The sequence below is a fragment of the Triturus cristatus genome, chromosome 5_1 (assembly GCF_964204655.1).
Source record: "Triturus cristatus chromosome 5_1, aTriCri1.1, whole genome shotgun sequence".
Classification (NCBI taxonomy): domain Eukaryota; kingdom Metazoa; phylum Chordata; class Amphibia; order Caudata; family Salamandridae; genus Triturus; species Triturus cristatus.
The window spans coordinates 2,596,296-2,613,409 of NC_140587.1; the positions used below are offsets into that span (position 1 = coordinate 2,596,296).

Below are 17,114 nucleotides of genomic sequence, written 5' to 3' on the forward strand. Positions count from 1 at the left end.
CGGAGTAAATGCAGTTAACACACTGCCTCGGGAATAGTCTTTAAACGGAGTGCTTCCACTCCTCCCACGGCGTCCCACCTGATTACCTGGCCTTGGCGCCGCAGACAGGGATTGGAAACGGAGAAATCAAACGGGCTTTGTGACAACGGGCATCGGGTTCGCGGTTGTGGATGTAGTCGAGCGCTAGTCCTCCAGCGGGGATCACCATCCGCTATGCGCTGTCTTCGGGAAACTCCAACGGATTGTCAAGCACCGTTCCTACAGAGGGGGAGGGTCTTATAGCGGCGGTCATGTGATCGACACCGCTTCCTGCGCTCTGGAGTTCGGCGTCCCAGTGTCTTCTGGGAACTGTAGTTCGACTTTGGCTTCCGCTTCTTCTACTTGCAGCAAAGTAATAGCTGGGGGCGCCGGTCTTCCTTCCGGCCGTCAGGTGTCTCACGAGGATCATGACAGTTACCACTTTATTCCAACCAAGATGGCTTCAGGTGTGCCATACTTTTGTCATAAGTAGGACTGTTAGCGCTCTAGTTGTTCTTCAGAACACTCTGGGAAGCTGCAGTAGAACACAAAGGAATCAACTGACAGTCTCTGCCCTTGTTGGATGTACATGTTTTACTGAGAATGTCAGACTTCATTCTCCCATGACTGAGAAAGATAATGTGAATTTACAGAAAATATGCTCTCAGTTTAGCTAATAGATCACCTTCCAAACCTCTGTGGGAAAAGCATGAGAAAATAGTTTTCTCTCAAACATGATTCATGATATCACAGCAGAAGGCTTTTTCACATGGTAAAATCACCTTAGAACACACCACAATTCCTAAAATGAGTATGGTACCATCAACAAATGATTTATAATGTAACTAAAGTCTTAAAACCTTCTATTAATGGCAAGGCTTTTTAATGAGGTGCTATCATGTATATTGGTCCCAAGATGGCTGCCAACACTTCTTGGATGAAGTGCTGACAGCCAATCAGATCTCACGATGAGATGTGTGGTTAGGCTCCGCCCAGATATATATATATATGATTTTACTTTTGATTTTCTCAGGAACTACTGAACGGATTTACACCATATATGCAAAAGGCACATGCCTGACCTGAGGACTACCTCTTTGTCAAATTTCAAGTAATTCTGTTCAGCCGTTCGGGCTGTACCTTCGACTAAAGGTCCTATGGGAAAATGCATGGGGAAAACGCGTTTTGGGACACCCCTTTTTTCTCAGTCCCCGCTTGACGAATCACCCCGAGACTTTCAGGGTAGGAGCTGAGCGAAGCGCCCAATTAGTTTTGAAAATTTCACAAAGATAAGTCAACCGGCGCCAAAGTTATTCAAAATAGAATTTTCAGATTTCCTATGGGAACTCGGTCCTAACTATAACTATCTACTGGCGACCGCCAGTAGATAGTTATAGTTACAACCTAGTTTCCATAGGAAATCTCAAAATTCTATTTTGAATAACTTTGGCGCCGGTTGACGAATCCTCGCGAAATTTTCAAAGCAAATGGGGCGCTCCGTTCAGCTCCTACCCTGAAAGTCTCGGGGTGAATCGTCAAGCAGGGGACGAGAAAAAGGGGGGGTCCCAAAACGCGTTTTCCCCATGCATTTTTCATAGGACCTTTAGTCGAAGGTACAGCCCGAACGGCTGAACAGAATTACGTGAAACTGCTTTCATCAATATTAGGCTTCATCAGTGAGGTATATCTTAGACCCTGTGGCACAGCAAGCAAGAAATCCATGCTGGGGTACACTCTCTGACTTGTAAGGCATAATGTCAAAAACACAAAAATCCCTTTTTCTAATAATTACGTAACATATTCCAACCAGGATTGCGTTATTCATGCTGCCCATAATTCACTGATACTCACACATCAGAAAATGTCTAGTATGTCAGGGCCATCATTTTCTCATTAATGCCTTTTTCGCATTAGGCTAAGAGTTACCCACAATATGATAGCATCAGCATTTTACCACAGGTGCCACTCTATTCTACAAATGATCTCCACTGTGCAGGACCTGCATTTTGCTACAGGTGCTCCTATATTCCACAAACGATCTCCACTGTGCAGGACCTGCATTTTGCAACAGGTGCCCCTATATTCCACAAACAACACCAAATGTGGGACAGCTCTGCACTCCGTCATTCTGTTGTAAATATGACCCTGTGTGTACCCTGCACATTCCCTTTGTTATAGACACCAGAGTCACAGATTATAGATACACTGTACAATCCCTCAGTTACAGTTGTCAGAGCCACCAACTGCAGGTACCCTTCACATTCCCTTTCATGCACATGTCAACGTTACAGGATTTACATACCCTGCACATCTCCTCCATTGCAGAAGTCAGATTCACAGCACGTTCTGCTGATGTAGAGAGAAAATGCTGAGTTTTTGACGGAGAACTCTCCACTGCAGACTGCTATTTGGGAGGGATTCAGACAGTCCTTGAACGCAGTTAGAATAACATTGTTCCCTGTTGGCAAAGATGCATATTTTGATGTCACATAAAGTAGATTTCAGCATTATTTCCAGAGCAGACATCTTTACCCAGAAGGCAAAACAGGTGTACCCAGAACAAGCAAGGACTCAGTGCTTCAAAATAGCTTTATATAAATGTTTCTTTTCAAATGCCAATTTTAGGTACGGTGAAACCTTCCTTTGAACATTTTATGATTGGGGGTGTCACACTGCTCCAATCCCACCATGATGCTTACTCAATTGAATTATGTCACTGATTTTTCATTCACATGCCCTTTTTCACTTGATTTGCACATGTATTATGTGTATTTATAAACCACACTGTCCCCCCCGACGGTATGCTAGATTTTAGCAGGTATGTGTGTGCTTAGCCCTTCCCATGGTAACTTGGTTAATTGAAAAAAGGTCTTTAGCTTCTTGCAGAATTCAAGAACAGAAGAGGAGGCTCTGATATGGAGTGGGAGACCATAGGAGTGATGTGAGAGAATGCCCATTCTAATGATCTGGTTCTGTGTATGTGTGAGATGTGCAAGTAGGATCCCTGTTGAGTTGCTGACTGGTTAGTGGAAACCAAATGTGACTATTCAGGTAATTATGTCCTACGTTGTGTAGTACCTTGAATTTGTGTGTGGAGGAGTTTTAAATTAGCACATCTGTGTATCAGGAGTCAGGGAAGCTCCCTGAGGTGTGGTGGGATGTGAGTTCCACATGATGGGTTGGGGATGAGTCTGGCTGCTGAGTTTTGTATGTATTTTAGACTTCTAGTGAGTTGCCTGGTGATCCCAGCATTAAGGGTATTCCTGCTGGTGACCAGGGCATGAGTAACAGTTTATGTAGTGTTGCCTCACAGCAATTCAAAGATCTTCCTCAGCATTTTCAGGGTGTGGAAGCAAGATGCAGTAACAGCACTGACCTGTGCCATCATATCCACTCTGCTGTCAATAAATATTCCAAGCTTTCTTGCCATACATCACTACTTCTGTCTCGTCAGTGTAGAGTTTGAGGCAGTTGTCTTTCATCCATCTAGCCAGTTTTGGCATCTAGGCGGCAAAATTGTTTCTTGTGTTGGGGACCCTGTTCAAGAGGGAGTATGAGCTGTATGCCATCTATGTTGGAGAGAATGTTGATGTTGTGTGAGTAGATGATGTTGGACCGAGGGATCATGTGTTCATTGAAGAGGGAGCAGCTCATCGATCAAACTTAAGTCATTCAGCAGATGAGTCTGCAGGCTTCCAAAGAGTAAGATACCAGGATGACAGCTTGTGTTATATCAGTTAAGAAGGAGCAGATCCAGCAGACAGTGGGTCCTTGGATGCCGATCTGGTGCAGGTGCTTGATGAGGATTGGGGTGTGAGACTGTGACTAATCCTGCACAGAGGTCCAGGAGGATGAGGGCTGCCATGTCTCCTCTGTCAATGAACATGTGGGTCTCATCTTTGGCCATGAGTGCTGTTTTGGTACTGTGGTTGATGTGAACCTGGATTGTGTGACGTCAAGGAGCTGGTGGTTGTTGAAGGGTCAATACAGAATTGGTTGATTAGTTTCTCCAAGATTTTTGCCAGATTTTGTAGGGGGGAGATGGTTCTTAGTTGGACCCCTTAGCTGGGTCAGTTGGTGGCTTCTTGTGCAGGGGCACAATGTTTGCATGTTTTCAGGTGTCTTGGAATGTGGCTGGGTTGATTAAAGCATTTAGGCTGGGTGTTAGTGGTTCGCTGCTCAGTAGGACTCCTTTGGTGAAGGCGTTTTTGGTGCAAGTGTCGGATGAGGCCCATGAGTGGATGGCCCTAATGGTTGCAGTGATTTCAACAATGGTGATGGTAGGCCCCAAGGTCGGGGTTTATTCTTCAGTCATGATGGGAAGTTGAGTTGCGATGGTGACAAGGTCTGTTTTAAGGTTAAGGTTGCTGTATATGAGGGAGATTTTGTTACAAAAGAGAGCTTGCTGAAGATGTCATGTAAGGGGTTATGTTGCTGGGACAGGAGGAAGCACAGTGAAATCTTTGGTTGTAATGAACATTTCCTTGCTGCTGTTTTGTCGGCCTGAGAACCTGCAAGCACCAACTGGCCTGTGGTCGGGCTCTTGCTGTTGGGTTGTGCTTGAGGGGAGCCAGTGTGTCTGCACATGTAGAAATCCAGCTGTTGAGGTTCTTGGTGGCTTATAATATGTTGCTGAAAAGCTCATACCAGTGTGTTGAGAGGGTGGAAACCCACTCCTCTCCTGTGATGAATTTCTATCTAGGGTAGGTAGATCTAGTGGTGATAGATCTGTGGTGGTACAAGATGGGTATAATGAATGTGCACACTGCATGTCTGTCCAGGTCACAGTTGCTGGCATGCCAGCTGTTATGTTGCTGATTAGGTTGCAAATGGGGTGCAATATGCATCCAACGGTGTGAGTGACTTCTGAAACTTGCTGAGTAAGGTCAAGGTTTCTGAGGTGTTCTAAATGACCATATAGTTTAGTTCAGTGTGGTAATACATCTAATACAATTTCACCCTCCTTGTGCTTCTTTTCTGTTATAAATACTTTGTAAATTATCACTTTGAAAACTTGCAAGCAAGAGTACTGGGGTTGGCAGGTTGAGGTATTTATACCTGACATCACATATTAGCCAATCACCAGCTGGTGCCATGTGAACACAATAGAAAGGCATTCTGAAGGTCGGCCGGAAAGCTTGTAGCCAACCCAAAAATGGCCATATATTGGTGATGAAATTCAAATGTTACAGATATGTGGCACGTGACACTCACCCACTGTCTGGTTCTTTAGGCCTGTGACACAGTGAGTGACATCAGGAGAACATTGCTTGAGGATACCAGAGCAACTACTGGCATGGGCAGCCAAACACTCCTCACAAATTAAGCAATCTGCAAAAAAAAAAAATAATAATCTAGAGTTCTGTGTACAATTCTATTTTTCATTTCAACAGAGCTACACAAATATAAAAACACACAGGCATAGTTTTAGCCTTAGAGACTTCACATTGAATTGTTTAAGGACTGAGGAGAAGTCAAGCAAGTTCTAGTGCTCAATAATACGAAATAATAAAAAATGACCACAGGATTGGGATTATATGATGCAGGTTTTGGAGAGCAGGGGCATAAATAAATCTAAACAAATAAGGCAGCATCGGGCAGGGCTGAGCACTAGATACAAGCAACAACTGAGGTAGAATTAAGACACTTTATGATGAGTGAAGGCAGCATGCAGAATTGCTAACATTAGATGCAATGTAGAGCAACAACCAACGCTGAGACGCTGCTTTGCGTCAGATAAGATGTGCAGAACATTGCGATAGCTACAATGGATGTGGTTGTGTTTCTATCTTCCCCTGCGTTGGATCACTTTGAGACGCCTTGTGCCATGCACACTTCTTTTCACCATAGCGTTATGTTAAGTTATTGCTATTGTTATGTTTAGTGCACACATATCGCCTGGAAGGGCCCGGCTCTTTCAAAGGGAGAAACACTGGTCTGTCTGGTGTCTTGTGGAAGACAAATGTCTTCTATTTCTTTCTGAATTTGAGGACAGAGCTGGAGGCTCTGAGGTGGTGTAGGAGTTATTTCCTGTTTTTGGGGAAAAGGCAGGAGAAGGCTTGTCCTCCAGCTCTGGTTCGGCTGATGCGGGGAAGGTCGGTGAAGAGAAGAGTGACAGAGCGGAGATATCTGGCAGGGAAGTTCCGCTAGATGTGCATGTTGCGGTACCAATGGGTGTGGGGAGGGGCTGTTCTCTCCTTTCAGACCTCTCTTTCAGATGACTGGCATGTGTTGTAGGGTGTCGGGAGGGAATGGCTTCTCTGTTGAGTCCCCCCTTCTTACAATTAAAACCTTCAACAGTTCTACTCTGATCATATTGATGTCATATTTGATCAGTGTGACAGCACATTTTATGGCTCATTTATAATAGGACATTTAAAGATGAGGAACATGCAAAACATAAAAAACAGTCATTGTCTTAATATCTTAATGACTTTGCTTATGTTATTGTTTATATTGATGGGAGAAGCGCATGGCCTGCGCAAAGACCAATGAAGAACGGGCTCACAAAATAGCTATGTGCGCTCATTATATTGATGATATATTCATTGCCTGGCGTGGTTCCGAAGCAGAAGTTATTGATGGTATTATGTAAGGAAAGATACATTTATTAAAAAATGATCGCAACATTTTCTGTAAAGGGATACCTTTTGACCCAGAGTTTTTTAGTCCATTTTCAATTATCATGACACTAATAATGTTTAAATATATTTGTAGCAGTGTGGCACGCGGACATTGACAAAGGGCGTCTTGGCTGAAATGCATTTTTCTGTTTGAAATAAAGTACCGGAATCTGACTAATGTGCACACTACTAATCTTGCAACGGCAAGGAAAGTTTAATTATTGCGTTGCGGTTTCGCCACTGCAAAGTAGCAGCACCCATATCTTTGTGAACGGTGGTATTGGCGAAAAGTCTGATATGTATACGAAGAATTGAGTACAAAGATACAGAGACAACGTCGGAAGCGGAGGACCGGAGGAAGACAGAGGCATATCAACAACAACCGGCGATAATTATCGCTAAGCGCACTTAGCGGTAGGATAATTATCGCCGGCTAGCATGGAATTTTATCGCGGAGATAGGTTGCTATTAGCAACGCTTATCTCAAAAGCGATAAAAAATCCTAGTGCTAACTGCCTAACGTGAGATTATCACTGGAAACCCAGCGATAATCTCACGAAATGTGGCGTTAGCTTGTTGATAGGGCCTCACAAACTTAGCCATGATATCCACCTTCCATAGGATATCATGGCTAAGTCAGTCCTGAAGCAGGCGTAAGGAAAGTAGCGATAACAGGGGTTATCGCTACTTTTCCTGCCGCTATGCTTCATAGCGTGGGGCTTGATGATAGGAGAAATGTTGCTTAGCGACATTTCTCCTGTCATGTCAGGTCAGGAACGCCCACTTTGCATCTCATTAGAGATGCAAAGCTGGGCGTTAGGAATCCCCACGCTAAAGCAAGGTTTCACGCGTTAGAGTGAGCTTGCTAATTAGACGATAAAATTATCTCCGCTTTTTGACCGAAAACGGCCGCAATAATTTTCTATCGCGTCGTTGTTGATATGCCCTACAGCTCAGAGGACACATAGTCAACGGAGGAATAGCTTTTTTAGCTTTTTTAAGTCAAACTACTTGCTACAATTATCAAATTGAAATAACTGCCTCAGCTGGCATTGACGAGTCATAATTTAAACTCAGATGCAACTGCAATATCCGATTTACATTACCTTGCTTTACAAAATGTTTATTGACGAATAGAGATCGTAAGTGGCAGTCTCTTTTTTCTCAGTGAAACTTCATGATAACAAAGGAAATAGAAATGTGCAAGGAGGAACTAGTACCAAGAGTACTTTAAAGATGTAAGAAACAAAGAGCTCAATCGCATTCCAAGGGGTCTAAGGATCTAAACAGTGCCCCCTATGAGAATCCAGACCCGAACATTCTGTTAGAATGGGCAGAGCATACGACATCAGTTAAAGGAATGGTGGAAATTCGTATAAAGTATGCTACAAGTGATAGAAGCAAGCTCCTGGTAGAAATTATGGGGCATCTTATCAAGATGTCCTTCACATCTAACATGGGCTTCAATTGGAATTCCATAGACCATATTATCAAGCCCATTATCGCCGTTTTAGCGGCGATAATTTTATCGCCTGTCTTGATAATATGCCCCTAAGTGCCTAGAGGACCTATTGCGCAGGATTCAACAAAATAAATTGCTGAAAATTTAATACGAAGAAACTATTGATACATTTGCAAGAGACAAATATGTTAACCTTTGCTAAGAAATTTGTTTTACCCAAGGAAATTGGTACAAGTGGCAAGTAAGAGGAACACCACTTCAGCAATAAGAGACACATCAGAATCTGAGATTGAAACTGATCAGTCAGAAACAGAAGGAGCTACTGCCGATTTGTCTTGGTTTGGTTGGAGTTGCAAATTTTTCCAAAGGAATGTCAGATAATACAACAATCGAGACTCCAATTTCCACAACAAACAAGACCCCTGGAACAAGAAAGAGAAAAAATAGAAGGAGTAGCAAAAGAAGCAAAAGAAACAAGACAGCAAGGTACCACAAGAGTTACCAGGAGCAAAAGAGGGGCATTTCAGAAGTAGCATAACATGACCTCACTGTAGTAAGCTTATCTAAGAGACAGCAAGCATCAAATGATTACAAGTTCTCCATAGATGGCTGACATTTTGCACAACAAGAAGATGGGAGTATGTACAAACAAGGATAGATGTCTATACGTTTATAAGATAACTCACATTGAAGAAGCAATTCCATGGAAAAACTAAGAAGCCTGTAAACATTGGAGATATATCTGTAGAATCAACGTAAGTTTTTAACAGTGGGTGATCTGGCAGCTTTAAGAACTCCACACAAACTAGAAGGTCTCTCAGCACCAACAGAGCATGACTCAGAAGAAAGTGGTCTCCAGTTTCTGGAACAGATTAATATACCTCAGAAACGTACCAAAATATAATTCAAAAGTAAATCTATATTAATTCCCAAAACAGCATTCAACATGATTGATAGATTCCATGCAGTTGTTATTAATGTAATGTAATGTAATATAAAAAGAACTTATAGAGCGCACTACAACTCATCGAGCATCCTGGAGCTAAAGAGGGAAAAGACGGGACAGTTATTATTATATAAGCAAAGAGATGTTAGATTCTGGGGAAAAGCCAGGTTTTGAGTTGTTTACGAAAAGATAGAAGATCTTTCAACTGTCGCAGCTCCAGGGGCAGTTTGTTCCAAAGTCTTGCAGCAGCAACACTAAAAGCTTGTCCCCCCAACTTAGCTCTTCTGAACCGAGGTACTTTCACCCAGTAAGCTGTAGAGGATCGAAGGCTGCGGGAAGGGGGATACCAGCAGAATTTACTCTGTAATGGTATGGGACCCAGACCATGCAGTGCCTTAAACACAACACAGAGGGATTTAAAGTGGATCCTCGGTGCTATGGGGAGCCAGTGCAGCTCCGCAAGGGCCTGAGTAGAGGAAGATTGATGGGGGCGCGCCAGAGCCAACTTGGCTGCCATTTTCTGAATTCTCTGCAATCTCCCCATCAAACGTTTAGGGGATTCCAGCAGTAATGAATTACAATAATCCAACCTGCTCAAAGTCACGCTCCTAACTACCAGAGGGCGCGTTTGAGCCGGGAGCTGAGATCACGCTCCTAACTACCAGAGGGCGCGTTTGACCAGGGAGCTGAGATCACGCTCCTCACTACAAGAGGGCGCGTCTGAGCCGGGAGCTGAGATCACGCTCCTCACTACAAGAGGGCGCGTCTGAGCCGGGAGCTGAGATCACGCTCCTCACTACCAGAGGGCGCGTTTGAGCCGGGAGCTGAGATCACGCTCCTCACTACCAGAGGGCGCGTCTGAGCCGGGAGCTGAGGGAGACTCTTCCTCAAGATCCTAACAAGAGAGAAACAGGTCCCTGAGATCTTGTTGACGTGTGTTTCCAAGGTCAGTTTCTCATTAAATGTAACTCCCAAATTGCGGACTGACTTAGATGGTCGCAATGGGGGATCTGCAGGAATGGGCCAGAAGTTGACCGGAAGAGAATGGGACACTCTCCCACCCTCAGTACAGAGGATTTCAGTTTTATCTGCATTAAATTGCAGAGAGTTAATTCTTAACCAGCAAGCCACGCTCCGCAGACAAGCGTGAAAATTCTTCAAGGAGGATGACTGGTCTCCCTCCAGTGATAAGATCAACTGGGTGTCATCTGCATAGTTTACCATGCCTAGGCCATAAGATTTAATAATATCCACCAAGGGACGCATGTAGACATTAAACAGAATGGGGCTTATTGCAGAGCCCTGCGGCACACCATGGTGGATTTTGGTGAACTTGGACCGAAAGGGTGGAAGAGCTACGGCCTGACTTCTATCAGATAGATATGAATAAAGTCATTTATGTGCTAGACCGGTCCCTACTCCTTCCAACCGCTTCAGGAGGACCTTATGATTGACCGTGTCGAATGCGGAAGACAGGTATAATAGGACCAAGATGGCATGTTGGCCCTTGTCTGCACGCAGATGAAGATCGTCCAACACGGTCAATAGGGCAGTCTCTGTCCCATGTCCTGTGCGGAATCCAAACTGAACCTCATCCAGTAGATCATTTGCCTCTAGGAACTGGGAAAGCGCTCAATGATCTTTACGGGGTATGGAAGGAGTGGAATAGTCGTTTTTAAGGCACGCCGGGTCAAGTGAAGGCTTCTTCAATAGGGGGGAAACAACCGCTTGCTTCCAGCATGAGGGAACCATCCCACTAAGCAGGGATTGATTACAGATTATTAAAGATCTGGATAAAATGAGGAATCAAATGGAGAGTAAAGAGAAACAATGGAAACAATACAATGAATCTAAGAATAAACGAGAATACCGATTTTGTGATTTATGCCCTTGTAATTTACTGTATGTAGAGAGCACAGTTCATCAAGCTAAAAAGAGGGTGTTAGAACATATGCGGGCAATCACTAAATTGCACAATAGTTCTCATCTAGCTAGGCACTTCACAACATTTCATCAGAGCAGTAGCAATCTTTTGAGGTTTTATGGCATAGATCAGGTGCCCATACTAGAGAGAGGAGGGGACAGGGTGAAAATTCTACGCCAGCTCAAATCCAAATATATATTTGAGCTAAGGACACTCGTTAATGAACAGTGAGGAAGAATTTTGGGTTCACATTGGTTAGAGGTCCAATAAGCAATTTAAGATACAACTTTCTAGGATTTGTTTTGGAATCAACTTTATATATTCACAGTCTTTCTGAGTATTTAAAGAAATAATATAATATGAATTGAGTAAATAGGTTGGAGGTTAAGGCACGAGAGCTGAGTGGATGTCTTGATAGACTCTATGTGAAAAATAAAAATTACCTTGGTCTTATGTATAGCATTGTAGTTGAGGTATCCAGTGGATGAGTTTATTTGATTCACTATGTATTGATAAATGGGGGTAACTGTTGTAGCTAAGAGAGGTTAATACATGATTACTTTGATTGGAAGGAATCTCTTAGCACTTCCCATTCAGGGCTTGATTATTCAATATCAACAATAACATAAGCAAAGTCATTAGGCTATGAAGATAATTACTGTTTTTTATGTTTTGCATGTTCCTCATGTGTGTATGTCTCATTAAAATGAGCCATAAAACGTGCTTGCACAATGATCAAATATGAAATCAATAAAATAGAACAGAAATGCTGATGGTTTTAATGTAAGGAATGATGAATTTGTTTAAAAAAAACTGGAATAATTTGACCATTTAAAGATGGCTGCAACTTTTTCTGTAAAGGGACAACTTTTGACTCAGAGTTTTTTCATCCGATTTCAATTATCATTACACTAATAATGTTTAAAAATGGTTGCAGCAGTGTGGCAGGCTGACACTGACAAAAGCTGTCATGGCAGAAACACGTTTTTCTGTTTGGGTGTAGAAATAAAGTAACAGAATCTCACATGTGTGCGCACTATTAATCTTGCAACGGAAGTTTAATTATTTCAGGGCGATTTCACCACGGCAGAGTAGTAGCACTTCCCAGTTCGTGAGCGGTGTTATTAGTGAAAAGTTTGATATTCATATGTATATATGTATATCTATATATTTATATGCATACATATGTATGAAAAAAGGGGCGGAGCTCTCAGGAACCCAGCTGTGTAGGACTTACAGGAGGTCCCAGGTGGGCTTTTTGGCCCCCAAGGTCCCTCAGGAGTAAAGTGGACGTTAACCCTTCAACCAGTAGTGCGCCAGGAGCCGCGATACAGAATGGTGTAGACGGGGGGCATGGGTCCGACACCCTCCTAGCAATACCGCTGTGTGGGACTTACTGGCGGTAACAGGAGGGGTAGGTGGCCCCAAATGACAGGGACAAAGGGGAAAAGGTACATCATATGGCAGTAGATGGAGTTAGCTGGGGACGGTTATTCTTATTGCGGATTTTGGGGGAGAATTATGCACTATCCTGATCAATGTGGATTCTTGAATGGGGTGATCGTGCAATCACCCCATTCAAGCATGATAAAGGTTATGACAATCTTACCTCCGGCTCTCAGTGCCTGGAGCATGACGACAGCTGCAAGGAGGGCCCTCATGGTGCTAAGAGAGTAAGGAGCAGCGAGATGCAGTCACTGTGCCTGATCACCTTCCAGTGTCCTTTTTGTATTTCATGCGCAGGGTGTTCCTTTTATGCGGTCCCAGAAGAGGTGGGGCACATGATACCCGAGCTCTATAAACAGGAGCAGAAATGTGATGAGGCTGATCTTTTCACTTGTATCTGTGTCATTGGCTGGACTTCTCTGGTTGCTGGGATCAGCCTCTAGAAATAAAAGAATATGATGCAATTCAGATACATTGAGTAAATACCAGAGTGTACCGAGGAAATGTTTATAAGTTCAGGGCTAAATTCCCATTCATTAACAAAGAATGCCTGCAGTAATCATAATTATGAATCATAGGTCATTTCTTCTTGGGATATTTACCTTAGAGAAGGTTACTGATGGCGTGGGGTAACTACCAGGCCTCTGACAGTTTCTCTCCTACATTTTCATCAGGGGAAATGTGCAGAGAAGAAGAGAAACATGAAGAATCTGGTGCCTTAAATATTTCATCTTCATGGCTTGCCACATTGCCAGGCTAAACTTGAACAAGAGCTATTTACCAGACTAAGGAAATACTTCACCTTGGAGCATTACTGTTTTCTTGGAGCATCAAATACCTTATCCCAATCTGTTCCACCTGTAATTGGGGCAAAAAGTGTTCTGCAGATGTTAATTTATATTTGTACATTATCTCATTCATACATTAATACCTTTTTTCTGTATCACTGCAGAAACCTTCAGCAGTCTGATGCAGACAGCATTGAAAGCAATACTTTAGAATATACTTAGGGTGAGCTTTGGATCTGTCATTGTGCATTATTGGATGGCTTTCTTATTTATTTCAATTCCATGCTTCTGAATCCTTGGCTTTATGTTGCCATCATTATATCTTTATAAAATAATGATTCATGCCTCTTTTTTAATATTTTCCCTAGTCTCTCTAATGTTCATCTTGGCCATCTTCATATACAGAACACTTGACGTGCTTAAAAATGTATTGAGACCGTGATCCAGAGTGCTATTGGGGCTTTGGTCATTGAGTGCGGTGGGGTCGGTAATAAGAGACGTCAAGAGTATCAACTCCTTTGGTGGTAAGAGGTGGCTCTGCATATACAGAACATTACAGAATGGTCTATAGTAGTGGCATCTGCAAAATGGGTATTGTCGGTATGTGATACATCGCAGCCGTCAGTCAAAGATCATCAAATGTGTAGTGCAAAGCAAAGTAATGTGAGCTTGACCAGTAGTTCACTAGTGGAAGCTAGACAAGGACCGCCGGCGATAGGTAAGGAGGGGGAATGCAGTAGTCCCTTTTCCAATAAAGGATGGAGCTTGCATCAACCCCAGCTGGACATTGATAAGGTCAGGATGTCAATAGGGTCCATTGGTATTACATGCGAGTATATGGCATGCAGAAGCAATGTGTCTGATTGGTCTTTTCTGGGTATGGCATATGGTATTCGACCATCGCCATGGTAACAATGGCACGTGAATTGACACCACACCGCTAGGGAGTATAACTGAAAGTGTGGCACACCAAAGCCACAAAGTTTGTATGCTAGAGTTAATGTGTCCCAGCCTATCAGGGGTCAGTGGCCCTCCCACACTAGTCGAAAAAGTAGGGTTCACAGCAACATAAAAAAGGACTTTGTGAGAGCAATTTGAATGTTTAAAAACAAATATAAAAAATGAGGAAGCACGCCCATCTTGATAATGGTGATCTGGCCCGCGATTGAAAGTAGTAAGTTATTCCAACGCTAAACCTGCATCGAGAGTTGTTCGATGACTGGGCCATAGTTCAGATGATGGTTTTGTTCCTTCTCATGATGAATTTGAATGCTTAGGTATTTAACTGATTCCACGCACAACTTTAGGGGATGTCGCTCACCCAAGGGGTTGTTTCATTCGTGATTGGGAACAGCTTGGACTTGTCTTAATTAATTTCGGGACCAGAATGTCCTCCCCACCTCACGCAATACGTGCTCTAGAAAACAGATGGGTGTTGTACAAATAGCAGGATATCATCTGCATAGATAAATATTAATAAGGGGTCTTCCCAAAACTTGACACCATGAAGGAGGTGCCTCTCTTGGAGATGATGAATCAAGGGGACCATGGGAATGCTGGAGAGTATTGGGGACAGAGGGCATCCCTGCCTTGTCCATCTGACAAAACCAAAAGAGGGGGTCAACGTGCCCTTTTCTCTTGCTTATGAATACAGCAGCATGATTAGGGATGTGAACCCCATGGGGATACCCAGTTTCTGAAAGGAGGCCTGCAGAAAGACCATTCCATAGATTCAAAAGTCTTCTCTGCCTCAAGCAGAGCCACCACTGCAGGTGTCTCAGAGGATATTATGTGGAGCACCGAGAATAGTGTACGCAGATTAAGAAAGGCAGAGCAGTGTGGGATCAAACCAGACTGCTAGAACAAAATTATTTGGCAGGTAAGCCCCCAAGATTTTGGCGAGAATATTGTTGTCAAAATTTAATAAAGGTCTGTAGGAGGAGCATGCAGTGGGTCCTTCCCTGGTTCTGGTTTCAGTAGGAGGACAATGACTATCTTTCGGAGTGTGGGAGGGGCAGAGAGCCAGAATCCAGCGACTCTGCTTACATTTCCAGTAGGTGCATGTTTGTATGATTTGCAGAATGCACCCATGAGCAGGTGCACCAAAGTCAAGCTTGTCAGCACCCATCCATGCCCAGATCGCACCTCTCATCAGAATCCCCTACTCTTTTATTACAGGACAACCGCCATCTGACACATACTCAAAAGAGGAACTTGCGGTACTAAACACAGCCAGTAAGAATACTAGATGCACAATCCTTGAGCACCATCTTGACCCCTCTCAATGCACAGTCTGCAAACTGACTCTCTTTTATGATACCGTTCACGCTTGCCATTCTGCAAGCTCCCAACAAGCCTCTTACCAATCCCTTTTGGACTCTTTTAGATGCAGCCTAGTAAATTCACTTTCCCTATTAAAGTACAATCTAGATCTTGTGGAATTTGTAGGCACACATATGTTATATATCATATTTGTTACAGAAACATGGGCGGACCCTAATTCCATCCTGGACCTTTTCCAAGGGGTTATGGCAGGTTATTCTATCCTGAGGGTTGAAAGATCAGGTAGACCTAGGGGTGGCTTGGCCATTATCTCCAAAGACTACCTGACAGTATCAGGCTCTACAGTAGATCTTAGCAAGATCTACCTCTTCAAAGGCCTGCGTGTCTATCATCCACAGGGTACGAAAACCTATTTTCTTAAAACTCTCTGTCCATTCCTAGAATCCAGCATTGAGTCATCAGATTTTTCAATATTAGATGCCTCTGGCACCTTCTCTCTTGTTGACACACTTGCCAACTTTGACCTACACCAACAGGTAGCACTGCTCACTAAAGAGCAGGACACACTCCTGATGGAATCTTTATGAGCAATCTAGGAATCTAAGACCAACTACTGACAAATCTCCGTAGTCCCCAGAACTAAAAGAGCCCACTTCGAGGAAAAAGCTTTACCACAGGAATGGCAAAATTGTGTCATTCGCTCAATTGCCATCAAGCTAAACAACAGTACTTTATCTATGGTCCTAAAGGAAAACATTAAAAATCTGACTTTTTAATAACTAATACTGTTCTTTTTAACCACTCTTACGCTCACTCTTAAGAAGCAACACCAAGACGCCTTATGGTATTTGAGCGCTTCATGACATTAGATTCAAATTAAATCCAAATCAAATCTTGAGGCCATCTTGCCAAGGCGCCTTGAATCCATATCAAGAGTTTTTTGCCTGTATCGCTTCTTATGAAAATATGGGCAAAACTAAATAAAAGCCTCTGAGCTTTCGATAGTCATATCATTGGAATTTCTGAGACTTACCTTTTTATGTCATTGCCTAGATTAGTTCCTCGGGAGGTGTAAAGTTGACTATAGCATTGCTGGAATTCTGCAAGAATAGCAGTGTTATTTGTTGTGCGGGAACCGTCTCTCAGGGGCCGTTCTGTGGAACTCACTCCTCACAGTGGATGCATAACCATGCCGGGGTACGGCCTGGGTGTTCGCCCTCTTCGTATCACCAAGCAGAATTTTTTTTTCCAAAATATGCCACTTTCAAACAGGCAGGGTAAAGCATTTGATATTTTACTCCATGTTCTCTAAGCATGACTTTGACATCAGTATACTTGCAACATGCCTCTTGGACAGCCAGAGGGAAGTTTGGAAAGAATGGGAGTTTCATAAACTGGTACTGTATCAGTCCCTGTTCTCAAGCCAATCGATGGGGAGTGTCCCGGTTCCTAAAATATAACAAACATACAATAAGTAAAGAGGGGCTCAAGAGGGAGGCCTTGTGCCAAGGGATTTATGCGCTCTCCTGACTACGAATGTGGAGGTGAACTGCTGACAGTCAAAGTGTTCAGTCAGGAGGCGTTCAACAAATTGATCCATCCTTCCCTGTAGCAATACCCATGA

General features: G+C 43.3%; 1 protein-coding gene across 5 annotated transcripts in view; it reads right to left on the reverse strand.

Annotated features, from left to right (window-relative positions):
• The window catches only part of LOC146829911 (phospholipase A2 inhibitor and Ly6/PLAUR domain-containing protein-like), a 143,745-nt gene extending 130,658 nt beyond the window's left edge, over positions 1–13,087 (reverse strand). For all 5 annotated transcript variants that reach the window (XR_014961117.1, XM_085603988.1, XM_085603989.1 and 2 more), the window contains exons 1-3: positions 12,583–13,087; positions 5,233–5,349; positions 2,321–2,476 (exon numbers count right to left, since the gene is read on the reverse strand). Coding sequence is in view for 4 of the 5 variants with exons in the window: in XM_085603988.1 (XP_085460114.1) it covers positions 2,321–2,476; positions 5,233–5,349; positions 12,583–12,634 (325 nt within the window). In the remaining variant the exon portion in view is untranslated. The remainder of the gene's footprint in view (positions 1–2,320; positions 2,477–5,232; positions 5,350–12,582) is intronic.
• Positions 13,088–17,114: the final 4,027 nt, after the last annotated feature.